Source organism: Culex quinquefasciatus, chromosome 3, assembly GCF_015732765.1.
Source record: "Culex quinquefasciatus strain JHB chromosome 3, VPISU_Cqui_1.0_pri_paternal, whole genome shotgun sequence".
Lineage (NCBI taxonomy): Eukaryota > Metazoa > Arthropoda > Insecta > Diptera > Culicidae > Culex > Culex quinquefasciatus.
Window position 1 is genome coordinate 142,469,984 of NC_051863.1, and position 25,977 is coordinate 142,495,960.

Genomic DNA, 25,977 nt, shown 5'->3' on the forward strand with positions numbered 1-25,977 from the left:
ACATGCCCAACTACCGTAATCATTTGTAATCATAACTCGGGAATCTGGAAACCAAATTCAACCAAACTTCGGGACAATTCACAAAATTGTCAGCCAAACAAAACGTGTTTGTTATTGTTTACATTGCGTGCTCTAGTTTTTGTTTATTCAAGGTCAGACATGAAAACGCGTTTTCTCGGAAGGTCAAAAAGCGACTTGCGTCAAAGTAGCACGACAGCTTCGAATTGACAAAAAATAAAATAAGTACACAATAGAAAAATCAATTTTAAAACTGGGGATGTGGACAATGTTTGCATTTATCTCCTTTCCGCTATAAAGTTACATTTCTGTCTAAACTGAGGCAATACCACATCATAAAAGCGGTAAAATTTCTTCCAGTATTTTCAAAAATTAAATATTTAATAAAAATCTTAATTATTTCATCAAGTCAATTCACTTCAATAAATATACCTCATTTGATAAGAAAAATTTACCAAACAAATTAAAGTTAAACCGTGCTTATTTACCGAGTTTCCAGAGAACTGTCCTGCAATAAAATACGCCTAGCAAGAGCAAAGTGTCAAGGCTGGCACCAATTTTCAGGCTGATTGATTGATTTTTCCATCGTTCATTTCCTGATTTTCCCTGACTTATGCTTCGTCTTATGCATTTTTCATTTTCCTTCTCTTCCTCCTCTCTCTCTCTTTTTCCAGCGAAAGGAATGTACGTGGGGGCGCCGTGCGAGTTCACGTGTCACCCCAAGCTGCACCACGTGTACTGCGACCCGTCGACGAACGTGTGCAGCTGCGAGAAGGATTACGTCGTGCTGTTAGGATTACTAAAAGGATGTGCCAAGCGTAAGTGTATTGCGCGAAAAAGCTCCGCCATCACCACCACTATTATGGTTGTGGGGTGGGGTGGTCCCGGTGGGTCGATGAGCCACATAGTTTCTGGTTTCGTGTGCGTGTGAGAGAGTTTGGTTTGGTTTGGGGAGAGAGAGAGAGAGAGTGCGCTCGTTGGGGCCTAGCAATGTGCCAACAGCTAACACCTGGAGACGGAATGGGAAGGGGTCGCGAAAAGGTGTGCGCGGTGCAAAACCAAAAATATGTTAAACATAGCTTTTTAGCAGAGGATTTGGATTGCCACCCACTAGCCAGCAATAATAAAGCCATCGTGGGGAATGGATTTATGTTTTGCCGAAACACTTTAATCAAACGAGTGGGGTGAAGTGGGCTTCTGACAAAATATAATTCATCAGATTATTTTTTCTTGTGCTACAAAATGAAGACTATTACCAAAATATTTATACAAAACAGTATATTAATTGCATTTTTTTATTTACCTTCAACCAAGCTTCCCTGCACCGTGCGGTACACGCGGTTCACTTGCACCTCGGGTTTGCGAGTTGAAATTTACATGGAAATTACTATGGGATTTTTGCGCTTTTCGTTCAATCGATCCTACAGGTCAAGGGACAACATGGATTCACTCGGAATAAAGACAGGTGTGTAGGGGATGGTCCAATGAACACATTCCAGAAGGAATTAGGGTTTTCCATTCTGTCCCCAAGTTGCGCATTGGATCGACGTCCGGTGTCTCCAGAATCAACTATTCATCCTTCAAAACCATCGCATTTCCTTAGTATGCTATGACGGCTTTGTGTAAACCACGACGCCCCATGTTAGACGGCAACAGACGTGCATCGGCACTCCAAAGCACTTGACAGTTTTTCTATGGCCATGGCTTGGAAAAGGAACCATATCAATTTGTTTTGTGCCTAAAGTATGTTTTTTTCAATGCACTATGAGGTTCTGAACGACCGAAACCTTTATCTTCATTTATTCGCTAGTTTTAGTGATGAAGTGCTATTTGAGTGCTAAATAGCACATTTAGCACTTGAAATTTTTGTGATATTCAAATCACTATTAATTTTTTGCTAATCCAAATTGCATAGTGAACAACAATTATAAAAAGCATCGAACTAAAGCTTGTTTTGATGCACAGTGAGCAAAGATTCACTCTGCCGGTTTACGATAGCAATCATCTCAAAATGTGTTGAAGTGCTATTGAGTGCCGATGCACGTCTGGACGGCAACCACGTGGCAGAGGATACACTCGAGTTTTGGCTCAGAAACATTCTTTAAAGTAATAAACATTCTTTAAGAACAAAACGAAGGTAGTAATAGGTTTCTATCATACATAAAATTGTTTACATGTTTAATGACAAAATGTGCATGGTGCCCAAGGGGTGTAAAGACTTTTTTTACATACTGTATTTTCAACAACAACACGGATAAAAATCCTGTAAGCTAATCCAGTAACTCTATATTGTCGAAATTGTCAACATTTTTTCCGATTTTGAAAAACAATGTTGTCGATTTTGAACATATTTACATCGAATTTTTTTTTCAATTTTGGAAACCAATGTGTACAAATTCGACAATGTAGAGTTACCGGATAAACTTTTTATAAGATTTCTATCCGTGAAAAGTTAGTGCTTTAGCAGTGTTTCTCAACCGGTGAGGAATTCCCCTTCGGGGCTTTTGGAAATTATTCAAGGGGGGAATGGAACGAAAAAGTTTGAGAAACACTGCTTTAGAATATTGTAGTTGCGGTGAAAATGGTGAAAAAATCTATTTAAATTTGAGGTTAAGTAAATATAAAGTAAGCCATATGTGGAAAGTTCACAGCAAAAAAAATATTTTCATTAAAATATCATTTTTATTCAATGAAAGTCGATTCTGAAGAGATTTCCACAACAAACTTTAAATTCAGTAAAAAAAATTCAATAAAAATGCTAATAAATTTTTAGATTTTTTTTAATCAGGACACCTAAACATTACAATTAAGTAACTCAATTCATCTGTTCTAACTTAGTTGTCGTCGATCATGACCGTTCATCGTCACCCGTGACAGACACGGACGACGAAACAAAGAGAAACGCAAATAGTAACCTTTTCAAAACTTGTTTTCGTAAAATCGCGATAACTCGTGATGGTTACAAGCAAATCTCTTATGTTTTTATATCAATTTTTGTGTAATTGCCTGCTCTACAACTTTGTAGAACATTATTATTCTCTAAAAAATAACCCTGCAAAGTAAGAAAAAAACACGAAATTTTAAAATGAAAAAATGATCCTTCTGGGTTAATGTAGATTCGAAAAGTACATTAAATTTCCCTTAAAATGACATGTTCCAATTTTTTTTACAGTTGAGTAACGGAAAATGGAAGAGTTTAAAAAAAAATAATGTTTTTTCGATGAAAAATACGTTTTTTCGGAATTTTGAGTATGCCATCAAATCGGTTCCCTTTGACATCAAATTTCTATCTCATCACCGTTTCAGGCTGCAAATTACTGAAAAACACCTCTTTTTTTCGCATGTTCAAAAATTGAAGGGGTCGAACCGCCCCTCCTTCACGAGATATCACAAAATGGACCTCGAATTCGTGATCAGGGGCAAAAGTTACCCCTTAGGACAAATTTTCACGCAAATCGAAGAGTGGTCGGGGCAACTGCTGTGTGAGTTGGTGGAGAATTACCCAATAACTAAAACATGAATTATAAATAAGTATGAAACGTCACGGAGTGATCAATGTGGCAAATTAAAAGTTCGACTTTAAATTAGGTTTCCATAGTCATTACTTGTAGAAAATCCAATTTCCAATCCGAATCTGTAATAATATTTGAGTTTGGGAAAAAATTTGATATAATTCAAGACATATTTCGAAAAAATGAAAAAAAAATACATTGCAACGCCGGAATGTTTTTGTGTTTTTTTAAATGTCTTAACAGCTTTTGTGTTTCATAGGACCTTTCAAAAACAACTCTTGATATGATAATTAATGGATTCAATTCTGCTTTTTTTTACGTGCGGATAATTATTGATTCAGTTAAGCAAAGATCCATCCAACCCCATGGTCCACCCTCAATGCGACCGTCCTCAGTACAAAGGTGCTAGCCAAGAGCCCTTCCGTGCGTCCGTGTTCCGCGCTGGGGCAATCCATTTTGGCCGCGTTCCAAATTGTATTTTCGTCAAATGATAGCCTAGCCGGTGGTGCTTCTAGTTCTGTCGCGATTTAGTCCGTGACTTTGAAAATGAAGCAAAACGCAGCAGCTGCAGAGGAGCGTGAGAAAGGAAGCGAAAAAAAATATAACAAAACAAAAAATCGCTTCAAATAATCCGCAGCCTTGATATGGCACTTTTCCGAGCGCGAACACCGGAAAACTGGGCCACGTGGCACGGAACTTTGTGTGTGCGGTAACCACCAGTACCTACTAGAATATGCTATTTGGCCGGCGTGTCGGCGGTTGGGTGGTGAATTTATCTGTTGGACACACGTGTGAGCTTTCAACTAACAGGCAGCGAGAGAGAGAAAAAAGTGGCAGCTTATATTTTGCACCGGCTGCACAGCACCTTTGTGAACGATTCAAATTAAATGGAATAAATTTTTCAGCGGTTCGTGCAATTATATTGCAAATAAATTAGACGGCCCGATGCCACCGCATCCGAGCCTTGCTGGCAACAGTTTTGATTGCATGTGAGGGAAGTTTATTATAGGTATAATAATGATGCCATAAAGCAATTATTGAGTGCTATTTTTGACAGCAGGTTTTTTTTCACTTTAAATTAAACTTTGAGTATATTTTTCATCTATGTCACGAATGTGGTCCAAAATAGGATTTGATTTGGTGTCACCAAAAAAATAAAGACAATTCAGCATTTAAAAAATGTTTTTGCTTTCCTTGAGCTGCGAATTTTATAAATTCTTTCGAAAGAAAGCAGAAAAAAAGCTTATAAGCATTCATACAAGTGGAAATACTGTCACTTAACCCTTCAAAACCCATATTTAGATATTTTTTTAAATTCTGGAGGTCATCTTGAGATAATTCCGTTGTACGAAAATTTGACTTCTCTTGTTTTATATTTTCCTTGCTCCATTTTTATCATTTCTATTTGCATTTATTTTGTGTAGATTAGGTTTGTTTCTGACAGTATTTGGAATTTTTCTACAGTCACTTTTTAAATTTGTTGCTTGTTTTTATCATTTTCTATTGAAGAATGCTAACATTCTCATTTGAATTGCAATAAAAAATGCGCAATGGCGTAGTCTGGAACAGAACAAAAACTACTACATACTTATTTTCACATAAAATATTGAAAATGTTAGGGACACACAGCCAAAGTTGACCTTGAAAAAAAAACTTTTAAAAACATTGACAAAGACACATGAAACAAGTCAATCTTCCAACCATGAAATTTTGATAATTGGAAGAGTTCTTTTTTCCAGCGTTTTTCAATGATCATAAATTGGTTGAAAAAAGATTTTTGGCGAGTTTAAAGATCAACCGCCTTGGGTTATCAAAACTTCAAATACTGTCAACTAAGGTGATTTTTGAATCTTTAAGTCATTATTTTCTACCCTAGTTATTAGGTTGATCAAACACTCGAATGGTAGAAATTATAAAAAGCAATTCTCCCATGAACGAGCGTTTTTTGATAATTTAATTTGTGTGTTTTTTTTTTCTCTTTTTTATGTAACTTTGTGTTTTTTTAACATAGAGGTACTTGGTTCACACATACAAATTTGGCAAAAATGCTTTTCCAAAATCCAAAAATCTAGTATCTTATCTTCTTGTAATCTAAATCTTGAGAACGGATTTTCTGATCAAATTGGTGTCTTTGACAAAGTTGTAAATATTAATAAGGACTTCTCAGAAAAAAAATATGTTATAGAAGACATCAAATGGTATCATTTCTTTTGTGCTAAGGCACAAGTTGGTCAAAATTCATTTGGCTGTGTTGCCAGTTTCTCGAAAAATCAGAATTTTTAAAAAAGTGGAAAAAAGTGAAAAACATTTTGAAATTATTTTTAGATGTTAAAATGTTACAAAAACACTTCACATAAAATTTAACGGATTATTTGAAAAATAAAGTGTTTGCGAAATGGTCAAATCAACCGTGACATTTGAAAAGGCCCTTAAGGTGAAACGAGACGTCAGTTCTTAGACAAGTTCCTCTGTTCAACTTAAAGCAATTGCTGAACTCGACTTCGTAAGTTACGGCATTTTCCTTAAAGTTACACCATATTCTTGATTTACACAACGAAATGGGGGTGTTTAAATCGAGAATCTTTTAAAAAAAGAATGTCCTTGACTTAAATTGAGAACATGACTTAAATCAAGAATCTTTGGGATTTCGTAATTTGTCGGAGAATTTTCAAAATGTATAGATTGAATATTGTTTAGTTATGTTATTGAAACATTTTAGCATGGTTTTGGAACACCTGGGATGTTCTAGTCCATCCGAAACTCCCGGGAATTTTGTGCAACTGGCTTACCAAATAAACATGTCGAAACATCAAAATTTTGACAACGGATCCTACCCAGACTATGACCGAGCCACGTAGCCTAGTGGTAACGCTCCCGCCTAGTAAGCGGCAGATCGGGGTTCAAATCCCGGCTCGGACCAACACAACTGGTGATCTTTTCCCTTCTGGAATCGATTGCTTAGTAAAGGGAAGGTAGTGTATCGTCACAAACTGGACCTTATCACGACACCTTAGGAAGGCGACCTATGGAATGTTAACATTAACCTTAACATGTTAACATTAAGTTGAGAATGAAATTGCAACTGAATCCGCTTTGTAAATGCCGGCCCCGATACAATACACACTAAAGCTATGCGGGTATGTCACAGGATTAAAAGCCGTCGACCTCTTGCTTGTTACGGAGGTAGACCTGCAGATCTTAACTCCAGGAAGTTCTTGGATGACCCAGGACATCTCAAAACATCTGAAAAATAGTATACCATACTTACTGAAGCTATTCGGGTACGTTCCGGGGTCAAAAATCGTCGACCTCTGGCTTGTTACGGTGGTAGACCTGCAGATCTTAATTCCTGGGAGTTCTTGGATAACCCAGGACATCTCAACACATCTGGAAAGTAGTCTACCATACTCACTGAAGCTATGCGGATATGTTCCGGGGTCAAAAACCGTCGACCTCTGGCTTGTTACGGCGGTAGACCCACAGATCATAACTCCAGGGAGTCCTTGGATGACCCAGATCATCCCAATAAGTTGTTACAACAATGTACCTACTGTAGCCTAACGCAATCACTGAAGCATTCTGGGTAGGATCCGTTGTCAAAGTTTTGAAGTTTCGACTAGTTTCTTTGGTAAGCCAGTTGCACAAAATTCCCGGAAGATTCGGATGGACTAGAACATCCCAGGTGTTCCAAAACCATGCTAAAATGTTTCAATAACATAACTAAACAAAATACAATTGATACATTTTGAAAATACTCCGACAAATTACGAAATCCCAAAGATTCTTGATTTAAGTCAGATTCTCAATTTAAGTCATGTTCATTCTCATTTTAAGTCATGACTAAAAAAAAAGTTGTGTAAATCGAGAATTGTTTAAAAAAGGTGACTTAAAAAAAGAATATGGTTTACTTCCAAATACGAGTCGTGATGTCAATAAGGCGCTACCTTCCTGTTTACCATTAACACTTCTCTCTGACCATATGAAATGTTAAGGTTGATTCAATCATTTTCGGGACGCACGGGAAATTTTACGATAGGGGGCCAGCCATTAACCACGTGGTCGGTGATTGTCCACGCTCCATACAGAACAGATTTTTTATACTGGACATATTTTTAAAATGGGGAAGGGAGTGGGTATGAAGTTTTCAAAACAGTGTCCACGTTATTTATTGATGACTTCAAGATCAATTTTAGATTGAAATTTGGACGCATAATGGCTGAGTTATATCAATTTACAATGAATTACAATTTCAAAAAATGTTAAGCAAAACAAAACCACAATTTGGTGTGTTTAGGAACGGGTCATAACAACAAATTACTGCATACTTTTTCAACTTACAAATCCGGGGCCTCCGGGAATGTTTTCAAACATTAAGCTACGGCAGAACCCTCCAAAATTCTCATTTTTCAAAACATTGTCAAAGTCACATAAACAAGTAAAAGAGTTTTTCTTTCCAATAAAAATTGAAAATTTGAGAGCAATTTTCAAATTTCGATGTTGATATGTCAGTCAACAAGGAAAAAGTTAATGTTTATTTGGAAAATAAATTGAAGTTCTACAAATACCATCCTGTTTCACGATACCCCTGTATTACACAATCCGGCAAGATATTGATTGTCATAATGGCTCCACGAAATCGTACATCAAACTTTTTTCAGAAGTTTTGATTAAATTTCCTGAAAAAAATCTCTAGGCAACGTAAAGCTGTATGCCCTGTGCACTGTATCATTGCTTCAATTTTCCCAGAATACATACATACGAAACGAGGACAAGGTGCCTTTATTTCGACTTCCCGGAAGCAGCACAATATGCGTAACAAAGGACAAATCTGTCTTTTCCGATAGTCACAAGTGCGTGTGAGTTTGTGTGTGTGTGTGCGCTTGTTTTTGTGCGATTTCCAGTTGCCATTGTGTGTCATCTTTCCGTTTGACAGCACTTTCTAACTCAATGCCTTTCTTTTGTTCCGTGCATCTTTCATCTCCGGTCGCATCCACGGCAACCATTTCCGGTGAATCCAACGACGACACATCTACGCATCGCCCGGAAGAGCAGCCAAAAAGTTGGGCGATCAATGTTTCCACGATCAGACCTGCATCTACAACGACGAGCACGCCCTCTGTGTCCAGATCCGGCACAACGCCATCTGTCAGTGTGCGCCCGGTTTCCACTCCGTTAGCTACTCAAAGCCAACCAAACGTGTCTTCTGCACGCAAGGTGAGTTTATCCGGTTTGTTTCATCAAATATTTTTCATTGGTAATAATACAATTGTAGTACATATTTGTTATTAAATTAATATTTGAGGTTATGTTACTATATTATTTCACTCCAAATGTATTTATATCATGTTTCATTAAAAAATAATAATCGTAAATCATGAAAAGCAATAAATTTCACTCTTTGAGAGTGCACTGCATTTAACGCTGCGTCCACGTTAAGCGATAAAAGCCAATTGGATGCAGCTGACGCGCGTAATCAAACAGGATTAAATTTTCAGCAGGGATTTGGGATGATATCAATAATTCAAGCCAAAGTTACGGGTATGGCTTTGATCAGTGATTTGATATGAGCGCTGCTGCATCGTATAATCATTTTCACCATATTGAACATGCTGGAAAATCAATTTATAAGGATGAATGATAGTGCTTGGGTGAAAGCATCCTCCATCCACAATAATTGTATTGATATTGTTAGTGCAGTGTCAAAACATACATCGCTGTGTTATGCTCTTGAAAAATTTAGAACCTAATTAAAATCAGACAACCTACTCTCCCAACTTATGTCAACGTCAACGTTTAAATAGATGCATTGAACATTATAAAAAAATTGATTTTTGGGTTAGTTCAACAAACTGTAGAAAGAGCTCTACTTTTATGATTTTCTTTTAACATTTCTGCAAGTTAATTTGGTGTTGAAAACGGGATTCTTTGCTTTCGTAAAGCAGTTCTTAAAAAAAATAAAAGAGAATTTTTTTTTTTTTTGGCATTCTTTCGAATGATTCTAAAATATTACTAATTTTCATTTCTGAGAAATTTTGCCGCCTTTCAAACTGAATAGCAGTGTGGATATTTTTTCCCCCAATCAACCCAAAATTGTGTGTCTCACGAGTGGTTTTGTTTTTTTATCGTTCATACTGTGAATAAGGAATATTAACCCTTTCCTGTAGTGGAACCTCTGAAGGTTTTTAATGATTAATGCAATAAAATCACAGTTTCAAGTGGGCATTTCAATTGAAATCTTGTATTTGGCATATTCTGCATCATACAAAACAATGTTGGCTGGCATTTACTTGTACTTTTCTGCAGAAATAAGCGCTTTGAGTTTGACATCTGAAATCAGCCATGGCCACTAGTACTGATGAAATCAACTATCTAATCTTTTTTTTACTGTTTATTTAACTTCAGTTAATCGAAATAATGTTGATTTGAAAAGCTTTATATAAATATAACCAAGACCTACTAAATTTCGAGCGAAATAATGAGGGTCCTTTAAAGGATAACGAAAACACTATGTTTTCTAAAAGTGGAGCCCTGTTAATTTAACTAACAAAAATGAAGAAAACTATGCATTTGATCAATGTCTCTTTTTAAACAAAGTTACGGATCATACCTGCATAGCTTCATTGTGAATAGAAGATAACTTTGCTAATGTGCTGGGTCATCTAAGGACTCCTGGAGCAGATCATCCAACAATAACAGCAGAGTAGTCTGACATACTCACTGAAGCTAGGCAGGTATGATCCGTGTTCAAAACCGGTAGACATCTTGATTTTGACGGTGGTACACCCACAAGTCTTAACTCCAGAGAGTCCTGGGGTAACCCAGGATATTCCAGCACATTAGCAAAGTAGTCCACCACACAGAGTGAAGCTATGCGGGTATGATAAGTTGTCAAATATCACTGACCTCTTGCTTGTAACGGCGGTAGACCAACCGATCTTTCCTCCAAGGAGTTCTTGGTTAACTCAAAACATCTTGATAAGTTGTTACAACAATGTACAGTAGCCTTCGGTACTCACTGAAGCAGTCTGGGTATGATTCGCTTTCAAAATCGTGAAGTTTCGACTTGTTTCTATAGTAAGTCTCTTGCACAAACGGTTGAACCAGTTTAACACAAAACAAGACATGTTGTTATCATGGTAAGACATATCAGAACTGATAGTTTTCGCTGATACGCGACGATAAAAGACAAGATGATCGAAAGGGACCATCCATAAACCACGTGGACAATTTCCATGCAAAATAAATCTTTTATGTATGGAGCGTGGAAATCGCTTGTTAGAAGCAATTTAGCACCATACTGTCTTGGGGAAAGTTGTTAAGGACATTCAGGGCTATACTTTTACGGTGTTAGTTTCATAAAATAATAAAACATGAATTTTTTAAAATCAAAAATCTAAAATCGCATGTTTCCCCAATGGGGAATCCCCATAGTAATTTTCATACAAATTTCATTCGCTTTGCGCCAATCGTGGACTCAACCAATCGCTCCCAAATTTTGGGAGGTTGTTTGGGACGCTAAAAGGGACCCCAAAAATTTGTTGCTGAAAAAAAAACAATTTTCCACAATGGTCCATGGTCCCAGATCCATAAAAAAATAATGATTTTATGAGTAATTTTAGACAAGGGTCCTGATTTTCGGTTCAAAGATCAGAAATCACTCACTCATCGCCGAGCGAATCTTTGCCGACTGGAGCTCGCAACCAGTCGCGAGCGAACACTACACTCAGGCTGCCAGCGACTTGCTCAATCGCTTCTCCCAGCGACACAAATACTTCGTGAATTTTTTTTGCCCACTCCGTCCGTCGAATCGAGTCACACACGAATACGTTCAGAGAGGAGAGAATCTAACAACATACCAGCTCGGCGCTCTTTTGGCCTGCACTACCACAGTTTGCCGTAAATTTGTATTTGGCATGATGGAAATTGCTTGTAAATGTGTCTTTGATGTCGTGTTATCAACAAAATTGCAAAACATTTTTGATAACATAGATTTAAAACATTTTAATAACTGAGTAAAACAAAGCCGATCGCAAACGCAAACGACACAGCGACTCAGCGACATAAAGCAATCAGTCTCTCTGCTGAACCCTTCGCTGTACTAACCGATTGAAGTGAGAGGGAGAGTAAAGAGAGTATTCTGTAACGATTGGTGTGAAAGCGACAAACGGTAGGAAACGGTCAGAGCAGTTTTTTGTCGCTTTCAATTTGTGGTCGCAAGTGAATGAGTCGTTTTGGAGCAATCAAATCAAAAAAATCAAATCAAATTATTCGCTCTACAGCATTGCCTTGGCGTTCTCGATTGCGAGATTCCTACTCGAAGCTAGGTGTCCGAAGGCTTGATTGTTGAGGCAATTGCAAACCTCTTTACACCTTAGCTTCCATCCACCCCGGGATTCGAACTGACGACCTTTGGATTGTTAGTCCAACTGCCTACCAGCGACTCCACCGAGACAGGACCCAGGAGACGACTCCTACACCTGGACTGAGCTAACGACCTAAGCTTTTAGGTTAGTCCGGGGCCAACATTTACTTCCGTCCGACGGAAGGCGTGATTAGACAAATCTCGTCTCGAAAATGCCACCGGGACCGTCTGGGATCGAACCCAGGCCGACTGGGTGAGAGGCAATCACGCTTACCCCTAAACCACGGTTGGAGCAATCAGGACCCTTGATTTTAGACAATCTAAAAATACGATCTTTTGTACATTTTCACCCAAAATGCTCAAACAGCTTGTAACTTTTGAGCTCGGAGTTCAGATCTTTTGAAAAAGTCGGTCTCGTTCGTGTACATCCATGGACCAAATCCTCCCATTCTCCTTTGATCTAAAATAACACACGGTGCCACTATGGAAAAACGGGTCCATAAAAACAAAAAAACGTCATTTTCAAAACCTCCGACAAATTGAACGAAAAAGGTTGAGAATCAGGGTTCATTGCATTTTCACTCTTCGACTCCGACTTCAGCTGCTTTTCTTTATTCACGAAACAATAATTTAAGCATAAATGGTTTCCTCCCAAACACGTTCATTTCTTCATTACTATGTACCTTCCTGTTTACCATTAACACTTCTCTCTGACCATATGAAATGTTAAGGTTGATTCAATCATTTTCGGGACGCACGGGAAATTTTACGATGGGGCCAGCCATTAACCACGTGGTCGGTGATTGTCCACGCTCCATACAGAACAGATTTTTATACTGGACATATTTTTAAAATGGGAAGGGAGTGGGTATGAAGTTTTCAAAACAGTGTCCACGTTATTTATTGATGACTTCAAGATCAATTTTAGATTGAAATTTGGACGCATAATGGCTGAGTTATATCAATTTACAATGAATTACAATTTCAAAAATGTTAAGCAAAACAAAACCACAATTTGGTGTGTTTAGGAACAGGGTCATAACAACAAATTACTGCATACTTTTCAACTTACAAATCCCGCCTTGGGAATGTTTTCAAACATTAAGCTACGGCAGAACCCTCCAAAATTCTCATTTTTCAAAACATTGTCAAAGTCACATAAACAAGCCAAAAGAGTTTTCTTTCCAATAAAAATTGAAAATTTGAGAGCAATTTTCAAATTTCGATGTTGATATGTCAGTCAACAAGGAAAAAGTTAATGTTTATTTGGAAAATAAATTGAAGTTCTACAAATACCATCCTGTTTCACGATACCCCTGTATTACACAATCCGGCAAGATATTGATTGTCATAATGGCTCCACGAAATCGTACATCAAACTTTTTTCAGAAGTTTTGATTAAATTTCCTGAAAAAAATCTCTAGGCAACGTAAAGCTGTATGCCCTGTGCACTGTATCATTGCTTCAATTTTCCCAGAATACATACATACGAAACGAGGACAAGGTGCCTTTATTTCGACTTCCCGGAAGCAGCACAATATGCGTAACAAAGGACAAATCTGTCTTTTCCGATAGTCACAAGTGCGTGTGAGTTTGTGTGTGTGTGCGCTTGTTTTTGTGCGATTTCCAGTTGCCATTGTGTGTCATCTTTCCGTTTGACAGCACTTTCTAACTCAATGCCTTTCTTTTGTTCCGTGCATCTTTCATCTCCGGTCGCATCCACGGCAACCATTTCCGGTGAATCCAACGACGACACATCTACGCATCGCCCGGAAGAGCAGCCAAAAAGTTGGGCGATCAATGTTTCCACGATCAGACCTGCATCTACAACGACGAGCACGCCCTCTGTGTCCAGATCCGGCACAACGCCATCTGTCAGTGTGCGCCCGGTTTCCACTCCGTTAGCTACTCAAAGCCAACCAAACGTGTCTTCTGCACGCAAGGTGAGTTTATCCGGTTTGTTTCATCAAATATTTTTCATTGGTAATAATACAATTGTAGTACATATTTGTTATTAAATTAATATTTGAGGTTATGTTACTATATTATTTCACTCCAAATGTATTTATATCATGTTTCATTAAAAAATAATAATCGTAAATCATGAAAAGCAATAAATTTCACTCTTTGAGAGTGCACTGCATTTAACGCTGCGTCCACGTTAAGCGATAAAAGCCAATTGGATGCAGCTGACGCGCGTAATCAAACAGGATTAAATTTTCAGCAGGGATTTGGGATGATATCAATAATTCAAGCCAAAGTTACGGGTATGGCTTTGATCAGTGATTTGATATGAGCGCTGCTGCATCGTATAATCATTTTCACCATATTGAACATGCTGGAAAATCAATTTATAAGGATGAATGATAGTGCTTGGGTGAAAGCATCCTCCATCCACAATAATTGTATTGATATTGTTAGTGCAGTGTCAAAACATACATCGCTGTGTTATGCTCTTGAAAAATTTAGAACCTAATTAAAATCAGACAACCTACTCTCCCAACTTATGTCAACGTCAACGTTTAAATAGATGCATTGAACATTATAAAAAAATTGATTTTTGGGTTAGTTCAACAAACTGTAGAAAGAGCTCTACTTTTATGATTTTCTTTTAACATTTCTGCAAGTTAATTTGGTGTTGAAAACGGGATTCTTTGCTTTCGTAAAGCAGTTCTTAAAAAAATAAAAGAGAATTTTTTTTTTTTTTGGCATTCTTTCGAATGATTCTAAAATATTACTAATTTTCATTTCTGAGAAATTTTGCCGCCTTTCAAACTGAATAGCAGTGTGGATATTTTTTCCCCAATCAACCCAAAATTGTGTGTCTCACGAGTGGTTTTGTTTTTTTATCGTTCATACTGTGAATAAGGAATATTAACCCTTTCCTGTAGTGGAACCTCTGAAGGTTTTTAATGATTAATGCAATAAAATCACAGTTTCAAGTGGGCATTTCAATTGAAATCTTGTATTTGGCATATTCTGCATCATACAAAACAATGTTGGCTGGCATTTACTTGTACTTTTCTGCAGAAATAAGCGCTTTGAGTTTGACATCTGAAATCAGCCATGGCCACTAGTACTGATGAAATCAACTATCTAATCTTTTTTTTACTGTTTATTTAACTTCAGTTAATCGAAATAATGTTGATTTGAAAAGCTTTATATAAATATAACCAAGACCTACTAAATTTCGAGCGAAATAATGAGGGTCCTTTAAAGGATAACGAAAACACTATGTTTTCTAAAAGTGGAGCCCTGTTAATTTAACTAACAAAAATGAAGAAAACTATGCATTTGATCAATGTCTCTTTTTAAACAAAGTTACGGATCATACCTGCATAGCTTCATTGTGAATAGAAGATAACTTTGCTAATGTGCTGGGTCATCTAAGGACTCCCTGGAGCAGATCATCCAACAATAACAGCAGAGTAGTCTGACATACTCACTGAAGCTAGGCAGGTATGATCCGTGTTCAAAACCGGTAGACATCTTGATTTTGACGGTGGTACACCCACAAGTCTTAACTCCAGAGAGTCCTGGGGTAACCCAGGATATTCCAGCACATTAGCAAAGTAGTCCACCACACAGAGTGAAGCTATGCGGGTATGATAAGTTGTCAAATATCACTGACCTCTTGCTTGTAACGGCGGTAGACCAACCGATCTTTCCTCCAAGGAGTTCTTGGTTAACTCAAAACATCTTGATAAGTTGTTACAACAATGTACAGTAGCCTTCGGTACTCACTGAAGCAGTCTGGGTATGATTCGCTTTCAAAATCGTGAAGTTTCGACTTGTTTCTATAGTAAGTCTCTTGCACAAACGGTTGAACCAGTTTAACACAAAACAAGACATGTTGTTATCATGGTAAGACATATCAGAACTGATAGTTTTCGCTGATACGCGACGATAAAAGACAAGATGATCGAAAGGGACCATCCATAAACCACGTGGACAATTTCCATGCAAAATAAATCTTTTATGTATGGAGCGTGGAAATCGCTTGTTAGAAGCAATTTAGCACCATACTGTCTTGGGGAAAGTTGTTAAGGACATTCAGGGCTATACTTTTACGGTGTTAGTTTCATAAAATAATAAAACATGAATTTTTTAAAATCAAAAATCTAAAATCGCATGTTTCCCCAATGGGGAATCCCCATAGTAATTTTCATACAAATTTCATTCGCTTTGCGCCAATCGTGGACTCAACCAATCGCTCCCAAATTTTGGGAGGTTGTTTGGGACGCTAAAAGGGACCCCAAAAATTTGTTGCTGAAAAAAAAACAATTTTCCACAATGGTCCATGGTCCCAGATCCATAAAAAAATAATGATTTTATGAGTAATTTTAGACAAGGGTCCTGATTTTCGGTTCAAAGATCAGAAATCACTCACTCATCGCCGAGCGAATCTTTGCCGACTGGAGCTCGCAACCAGTCGCGAGCGAACACTACACTCAGGCTGCCAACGACTTGCTCAATCGCTTCTCCCAGCGACACAAATACTTTCTGAATTTCTTCGCCCACTCTGGCCGTCGACCCGAGTCACACACGAATACGTTCAGAGAGGAGAGAATCTAACAACATACCAGCTCGGCGCTCTTTTGGCCTGCACTACCTCAGTTTGCCGTAAATTTGTATTTGGCATGATGGAAATTGCTTGTTAATGTGTCATTGATGTCGTGTTATCAACAAAATTGAAAAACATTTTTGATAACATAGATTTAAAACATTTTAATAACTGAGTAAAACAAAGCCGATCGCAAACGCAAACGACACAGCGACTCAGCGACATAAAGCAATCAGTCTCTCTGCTGAACCCTTCGCTGTACTAACCGATTGAAGTGAGAGGGAGAGTAAAGAGAGAGTATTCTGTAACGATTGGTGTGAAAGCGACAAACGGTAGGAAACGGTCAGAGCAGTTTTTTGTCGCTTTCAATTTGTGGTCGCAAGTGAATGAGTCGTTTTGGAGCAATCAAATCAAAAAAATCAAATCAAATTATTCGCTCTACAGCATTGCCTTGGCGTTCTCGATTGCGAGATTCCTACTCGAAGCTAGGTGTCCGAAGGCTTGATTGTTGAGGCAATTGCAAACCTCTTTTTACACCTTAGCTTCCATCCACCCCGGGATTCGAACTGACGACCTTTGGATTGTTAGTCCAACTGCCTACCAGCGACTCCACCGAGACAGGACCCAGGGAGACGACTCCTACACCTGGACTGAGCTAACGACCTAAGCTTTTTTTAGGTTAGTCCGGGGCCAACATTTACTTCCCGTCCGACGGAAGGCGTGATTAGACAAATCTCGTCTCGAAAAATGCCACCGGGACCGTCTGGGATCGAACCCAGGCCGACTGGGTGAGAGGCAATCACGCTTACCCCTAAACCACGGTTGGAGCAATCAGGACCCTTGATTTTAGACAATCTAAAAATACGATCTTTTGTACATTTTCACCCAAAATGCTCAAACAGCTTGTAACTTTTGAGCTCCGGAGTTCAGATCTTTTGAAAAAAGTCGGTCTCGTTCGTGTACATCCATGGACCAAATCCTCCCATTCTCCTTTGATCTAAAAATAACACACGGTGCCACTATAGGAAAAACGGGTCCATAAAAAAACGAAAAAACGTCATTTTCAAAACCAAGGGGGGAATTGAACGAAAAAGGTTGAGAATCACTGGGTTCATTGCATTTTTCACTCTTCGACTCCGACTTCAGCTGCTTTTCTTTATTCACGAAACAATAATTTAAGCATAAAGAATTTCCTCCTCAAACACGTTCATTTCTTCATTCACTATGTTTCCGGTCACGTAACACGGCGATTTTATGTGTGGCATTTTGAAAGTTGTGCACGTGAACTCGGTTTCGCCGAATCTCAATGTGAAAACAGATGTTGTTTGTGAATCACAGGCCATTGAATTTCTGACGATATTGATGTATGAATAATTCAGTCACAATACGTTTAACGACTGCGTGATTGTTTGTTTGCTTTTAAAAGGCAATTATATGCAAGCCAAAGTTGAGAATTGAGTATAATAGCTAAAAATGTATTAAAGCAAGCTTATTTTTAAGCAGTTTAGAATAAGTTTATTTCAATTAGAAAAGAAAACAAACCCCGATTCATGCAAGCCAATTCACAGTGTCCATAAATCGTCCGACATGCCGCGGTAATCTTCTTAAAATGTCAAACATCTTCCCGCATTGGTGAAAGCCACCGCATGCAAAATAGATTCTGCAAATCCAAAAATCCGCTGTTTTTGCCACCGCCGCCGTCACAGCAGCAGCAGCACCCACGAAGGCCAAACATTGCCAAATAGTCGTCGCTGTTAAAATACTGCTGCTTCTGGTGCAGTTCCGAAATCTTCTACAGTTGGAAGATTCTCTGGAAAATAAGTGAAAATCATATTTGATAAGATAATTTTCAAAACTCAGGACACTTTTTTCCAGAAAATCCTTTTCATATGTATTCCTATAAATGAATATAATTTCCAATTTCAATGATTCAACAGAGACTTTTTATTTTCCTCGCCGTTGTCTCTGCCCATGAAGAATGGCTCTATTTCCACTAACCTGTTTTTCGTGCTTTTCCTGTCACCCTCCCCATCTTTTCCGTTCCAGACATGGCCTCCATAACTGCGGATCTTCCGACACTGTTCGGTGTCACCAGTGGCATTGCCGTGCTGGCCGGCCTCATTTGCATGGTACTGCATTTATTTAGCAAAACGAAATATCCTCGACCTCGACATTTCGGCGATGCCAACCTTGCGCCGCCGATCTTGTACAACAGTGATACAGGTAAGTCCTGGGCGGTCCTTGGAATCTTGCTGCGGCTGTCCCTTGCTTTGTTAGTGTCCTTTTTTTTGTTCTTTTATTTTATTTGGACGTTTTAATTTAAATTCGTTATGTTCAACTGTCGAATGAACTTGTCTGTCTTACCAAAGCCACGGTTGTACAATTTGACGAATGTATGAACTCATTATGGTAAGATTACAAAAAGTACGTTGCATTTTCACCCAACTCAAATTGGAAGGAATCAACTTTTGAAATTTATTCCATGACATTCAATTCTCATTTTCATTCACAAGTAGACTTAAAAGTCAAGGTTGCTAATCCACTAAGCTTTTTCTTCCAACATATTTCATTAGTGAGGGCAGAAAACGATAATTTGGAGAATCCAGCAGTGGAAGAGCATCTCCTCGAGATGACCCAACCTGCCATCGAGGATGGTTCTCCTCAGCAGTAGAATTAAAAATAATCGGTATGATATGGCTAGTAATCTGGGTTAAGCAAAGATGAAGACAAAATACATTCAACTCAGATGTTTAGATACTATGTTCGCATGGTGAAGCATGATTCTAGTTTCTAGATGTCATTTCTATGTGTCTAGAGTTGGATTCTGTAGCAAGCTGAAGGGTGTTCTCTTCTATTACGATAAATATAAATTCAAACTGTTATCCTTGTTCTTTTTAAAGACAACTCACAAACAACAACACTATTACAACTCTGTCTAAACTATCTGCGGCATTTCAGCAAAAATAACAACATCCAAAACTAACTCAGATTTACTTAAAAAGGTGATTGGCCTTAGTGTTCGTTCAAAATTTGAAAAAATATTCCAAATAAGTTCAAAACAATCACAACATATCATGCATTATCTGTCCCTAACAAAGTGTTTCTCAAGTTTATTCTTTATTATAATGCAATGCAACACACCATTAACCAAAGCAAACTATAAGTGCTTTAATTGAGTCCTAGGTTGAGCTAAATCAAAGCATTATGCTTTAAGTGGAAAAGCTGATCAAAAATAAGACTGTCTAAAGAGATCAAATGTTTCTATTTCACAAAGACTTAGATTTTTTCAACAAAATCATTACTTTAATTTATTTACTATAAACATAAATTATAATATTTTCAGAAATAGTTTTGTTTCAGAGAAATGAATTCAAACTAAAATTTCTAGAAACATTAAAACATTATTTCATTCCATGTCAAATCAGCCAGATCAAAAGTTCTCCAATCTGATTCAGACTATAGAATTCCTTGGCAAAAATTGTTCAATTCCTATTTTTGCGATTATGGTTGTTTAATCCGAGTAAAGGCATTAAAATAAATGGCTTGTAGAAAATATTACAGAAACTAAACCGGCCAGAAAAGCGAAGTTGTCCCATACGGAGTTTTTTTAATCATATTGCTTCAACAGTCTGAGCCCCAAGCCTGATTTTTCTGTTACTTTCATATTGGAGTTCCATATAAACTGTAGCAGGAATTGCAGGCACGGAGTCCACACTGTTAATCTAGCTGAGTCCTTTCTTTCAACTTCTAGTTGCCTTAAATTACTCCTGAATTTCAATTTTAAATGGGATTTAACCCGTAAAAAAAGATTTTTTTCAAAAATGTAACTTTTTGAGGCATTTTGACCACTGAAGCGTTTATTTTCAACATCATTGGCGTGTAGGCCAGATCCTTGCGCATCTTTTGGTATAGATAACATTGAAATTTGGAGCACCCTGGAGCTCGGTACAGACCTTCAAAGTTTGGCATTTTTTCGAAAAATCGGCCCCGGCAAAAAAGATATGACGCCATTTGATTTTGCTGATGCGCAAAGATCTGGCCTACACCCCATTTCTGGCCTACAATCCCATTTAAAATTCAAATGCAAAGCCCCAGCTCCTGCTACGTCCAATCAAGTTCATATTTTGGATTTGAGCTCAATACGCCCACTGGAACAAACCCTTGAATGCCCGCCAAAAAGTCATTTTTGTTACGTCCTAACCTGTACACTGTAAAAAAAACTTGGAATGTAGAAATTTGTATTTTGCATACAATTTCTTTTTTTATGTAATTTTACCTCAATTTATGTGGGATTTGTGAAAATACAAAAGAAAAGATGTATTTTCACACTTCTTCAAAAGTAATATTACACATTTTTTCCTTGCATTCTCCGGTATAATAAGTCGACACTTCGGTTGTCAATATTGAAGGTATGTACCATCAAAGAAGAGAATCATCAGATAGAACATATGTTTTTTATTGTACCGTCAGTGGGGGTGACATTGGGTCTGGGGGGTGAGATTGGGTCAAAGTGATTTTTTACGGATTTTACCATTTCTCAGGTTCTTCTCAATGAAACTGAATTCTGCTAAAAGGGTTGTGTAGGGGAAATCTTAAGATGACTTCGTTGAAAAAATCTCGTTCCTAGAACAAATCCTGTTATTTTAGCAGCTGACTGCTGCTGACTGTGCTGACTGTGGTACGTTTTTGGCCAAAAATTAACTCTCAAAAAATCATTTTTTAATATTTTGGTTGGAATTGCTCGAAAACTACCCAACTGTTTGAAAATCTCCACTTCAAACATTGTAGCATGTCAATAAGATTTCCTCGAACAAGAAACACTGTTGGATGACTTGTTTTTACCATATCGTTGTATTTGAGCATCATTTCAGTTTCATTTGACCCAAAGTCATCCCTTCTAAGGGGTGAGATTGGGTCAATTTTCAAACTATTTGCATTTAAGGTAGTGTTCATCAAAATCCTCCATATTTTGGGAAAATGTTAGTAAACTATCTAATAGGGTGGGTACGTTTTTCAAAAAGTTCTCGGATCAAGTTTTAGTATGGTTCCCCTTGTAGGGCATGCCCATAGGGACTTACATGCCAAATATCAGATCATTTGGTTGTAAACTGGCTGCGCGCATCAGCGTGGTAGCTGCCTGACGTATGGCGTCGCGGTGTTCATCAAGCTTTCATAGCATGCTCAGGAAAATTTGATGCTTTTTAAGGGAAAACCGTTGATTCCGGAGACATCGGATTGTTTGCCGATGCGCCAGGTCTAGGGACAACGAATCCATATGCTCTCTTCGGGAAAAGTGTTCTCCAGACCATTCTCCTTAGGCCTGACCATACCAGAAGTTGGCGCGTTATTTTCCCAGACCTGTAGGAGCATTTGAACAAAAAGTTCCAATTTCCCATAGTAATTTCCATGTAAACTTTAACCCTGATGCGCGCAGCCAGTTTACAACCAAATGAGCTGATATTTGGCATGTAAGGTCCCTATGGGCATGCCCTACAAGGGGAACCATACTAAAACTTGATGCGAGAACTTTTTGAAAAACGTTGAAGAACAAATCTACGTTGAAAGATTTTCGATGTTGTTTAAATTGTTTTTGTTATTAAGAAATTACGAGAGGTGTATCGTTTTTTGACCCATAGTCACCCCCACTAACGGTACCTGGTTATGGGAGAGAATCGGCAACGTCCAGCAAATCAAACAAAAATGTCAAACATGATTCAAAGCTTTTTTTTAGCAAAGAAAAATGTATGTGCAAGCCATGATAAAGCGAAATTATTGACAACCGGAAGAGATTTTTAGAGCAAAAAAAAATCCAAGAAGGAAGAGATCCTTTAGGCAAGAGAAAATATCGAGTAAACTCTTGCGAAAACAATCATCAACTTGATCCACAGATGTCAGTCCAGTATCGACCATCGGTTGCTGCGATCCCTGTCGGACATCGAAGTAACAAAATACACAGGGGCAAACGTGACAGACGCAACAGTCTGCGATTTGCCATTATAGATCAGGCTTAATGAAGAGAATCGAAGTACGCATTTTGAAGGGACTGAAGAAATCTTCGATATTGCAATCGAGAAGATCGACAACCAGAGAGTCGACTGTAAAGTTCTAGCGATAACTTTTTTTCAAATGGGACGATTATGCACTCACAATTCGGAGTCTAGAGAACCGTTTCCTCAAAACTAATTGAGGGTTCAGTGCAAAAACCAGTGACCATTCTTTAATTGATACAATAAATGTCCAATAAGTACCATTCATCGACTTCTGACCACTCCTTGGCCTCCATGCTGTGGTGGCCGAGGCAGTTAAGTCATTGAGTTAGTTTGTAAAAGGTCTCTTATTCGATTCCCGTAGTCGACACCTTTCGTTTTTTGTTTTTACGGATGACCTTTTTTGCAAATGAACCTCGAGGGATTAGTTCTCGAGCCCCTCAACGCACGCCAAAAATTCATTTGTATAGCATTCTAATGTATGCAGCGTAGTGACTTGAAATTGGTTGAGCAGTGGAGCAGATATGATAGGGGAAGCTGGGGCAAGACGACCATATGGGGCAAGAGGAACAATCGCTCGTACGGCCGTAATTTTTGCAATTTTGATTATTTCCAGTATGAGGAATTGTTGCTAGCAATGCAATTAGCTGATTCTACTAACACATAACCGCCAAAACGACGTATACGCCACGGGGCATAAGATTTAATGAAGTTTTTTTTCAAAACCTTTGTTTTCTTATAATATTTGGAAAGTACAAAATAAGGCTTGGGGTTAGTTTTAAGGCTCATTTTATCAGTAGTGTCCCTACCAATGACTTGCACATATTATAAAGTATGATTTAACTCTTGGTTATTTTTGTTTGAAGCTCTTAAAAAATCTTGTTCAGGTGGGGCAAGTTTACCACATGGATTTTTAATATGGAAAAAAAAATATGAATTGCTGCAACAACATATATTATTGGGAAATAAATACATAAAAGTACTTAAAAACTGATAAAAAATTGTTGAAAAACTGTCCATACAAAATATAGTGATATTATAAAAATTTACTATTTATCATCTAAGTAATATTTTTTTTTTCGTTAAAGCGATCAAATTTTTAGTAGAATATTATTATTTAATCTAAACACTATACAAACGTTTCAAATACATTCTAATCTGATGTATCTAAGTAATAACAGTTCAATTGTTAGCAAATTAACATGTTGTTTCATGCATTGTTCCTCTTGCCCAAACGGGTTGTTCGTCTTGCCCCACTAGTTGAGTAGAACGTACAGAAAATCAAAAAATTTAAAATCAATTTTTAACATTAAAAAACTGGATTTTTTTTAAACTTGTTCTATCAAAGTCTTAGCCAAGACCTGGAATAACTGATTATAAAAAATCCGACTGATTTTTTAACGTTTTTAGTGGGTTATAACGAGCATTTCCTTAGCTTGTTACACTTGCCCCACTCTCCCTTATACTAAAATTTATTTGTGGAAAGCATCATCAAAAACGAATTTCTTCCAAATCGGAGTACATTTGATTCTAATGCTACAAGTTAGCCAAGAAATTGCTTAGTATCACAATTTCAAGATACTGTAGCAAAGATTGAGGGTTAATTTAATTTAAATAATTTTTTTTCTAGCCGAAATTACCACGGAAGCCTTATTGAAAAATAGAAAATTGTTTAAAACCTTTTCAATTAGGAAATATATGCTAATTAAGCTCAATGTTCAACAAAACAATTAAAAATCCAATTTTTCGTCAGTCAAGCATCATATATCGCTCATATAAAATGTTTACTCATTTGGCCAATTCTTTCTCATTTTACGTAGAGTGATATTAATTGCCTATTTTATATGTGAAAACATGAATAACAAACCAAACTGGAAAATGTAAATTTGGCAAATTGCAACTAAAACGTGTTGAAGAATCAATATTTCAGCCTCAAAGTGACGAACCTCTAATTTAAAAATCGTAAGTCATAACAAGTGTGTTTCTGATTTCATCTTTTGATTTGCTTTCCTGCGAAATTCATACATTTGAAAATTGTACAACCAAGACAATCCCGATTACATTCTTACTTTCATTCGGCCCAATACTGATTTTTGTTATTTTCTCATTATTATCAAGTCTACTACTATCCTAGCGGAACATGTATTTTTAAAACAAAAATAAACTCTTTATTTCTCATTCGCATGATTGCCAACCATATTAAAACCTTCACCTTAAATAATGAGTAATGCTGAATAATGATTCTTACATTCTAACCCGGTATGTACGCTTGTCTCTTTCTATTCTGTCTCTTCTCTTTGGATCTGCATACAATGTAAATCATAACATAAAAAATGGCTTTTTAAACAAACAAACAAAAAACCCAACAAACTAAACACAAACAACACAATGGTTGCCACGGGTTCGGCGCAAACGGATTTTCGCAGGGATTCCATTGACAATACAGTCGGCGCGGCCGTCATCGCGTTCCAGTCAACGATCTAGCGGTTCCATCGGTTCCTATGGCAATCGACGGCCGTCCTCGGCGCCCTTGCACGGCTCCAAAGGCGTCCTGGTGTCAACCTCGCGTACAGGTGCGGCTAGATCTGCCGCCATATTGCTTGTATCATGTCACATATCTGCGCTTAGAAGTAGTAGATCCAACACTAGTCAGCATCCGAGCGACCACCTGAGCGACGACAATATGACCAGATATCTCGAGCGCCAGCTGGAGCACCAGAAACAGCTGCTCTTTCTGGACATTCCGTCGCTCAGGAACCACAACAAACTGTTGTCGAAATTTTGCAAAACCACCAAATACGCCTCCAGCAGTAATGACGACTCCAGTTACGACGACGAACCCGACGACAACGGGGTCAATCATTACAGCTACGAGAACGATAGCGTTGAAATGGGAGCGCTGCCGACGCCGGCTAGCGAGGTGGCAAATGTCGCGGTAAACTCCCCCATTCTTCACCATTCTTAAACTTCACCTGCAATATTATAGCTGCTAAAAGAAGAAAAAAAAGCAAAATCAAAAATTAAGATGTCCTATCCTCCTGTCACACCACTGTCACTATCCCACCTCTTTTTTATCGATGTGTCCTTCCTTATACGTGTAATTGTTGTACTTTCTATTGTCCTATACAATGAATTAGATCAGGCGAAATTTAAACCAAAACTAATAAGAACCTTCAAAAATTTGATTTTCGAACAATATAATTTTAATTTTAAAAACAACTTCAGAGTCTATTGTTGTTTAATCTGTACAGTAAAAGAAACCATGGCGATCTTCATCAGAAAAGCATCTGTGATCCTGATTTTGGTTGAAAATTGTGAATACTTTCCTATTAAAAGTTTCCAATTACAAAGAACATTAATTGTTTTACTCAGATAAATGTATCAAACACCAAAATTCAAAAAAAGGAATGGGATTATTAAATATTTTGGAATATTAACTACAGTTTAATAAGGCCGTAGCAAATATTTTTCAAAATTTATGTCCCTTTCCCCTTCAAAATTGATCCGAAAATCAGAGGGCAATTTTTTGTTTGT

General features: G+C 37.7%; 1 protein-coding gene across 1 annotated transcript in view; it reads left to right on the top strand.

The window, feature by feature from the left end:
* LOC6038416 overlaps nt 1-25,977 on the top strand; it is a 61,376-nt gene that overhangs the window by 14,959 nt on the left and 20,440 nt on the right. Inside the window, exons 2-5 of the mRNA XM_038266322.1 lie at nt 693-836; nt 8,583-8,744; nt 18,503-18,679; nt 24,870-25,016. Of these exons, the coding sequence (XP_038122250.1) occupies nt 693-836; nt 8,583-8,744; nt 18,503-18,679; nt 24,870-25,016 (630 nt within the window). The remainder of the gene's footprint in view (nt 1-692; nt 837-8,582; nt 8,745-18,502; nt 18,680-24,869; nt 25,017-25,977) is intronic.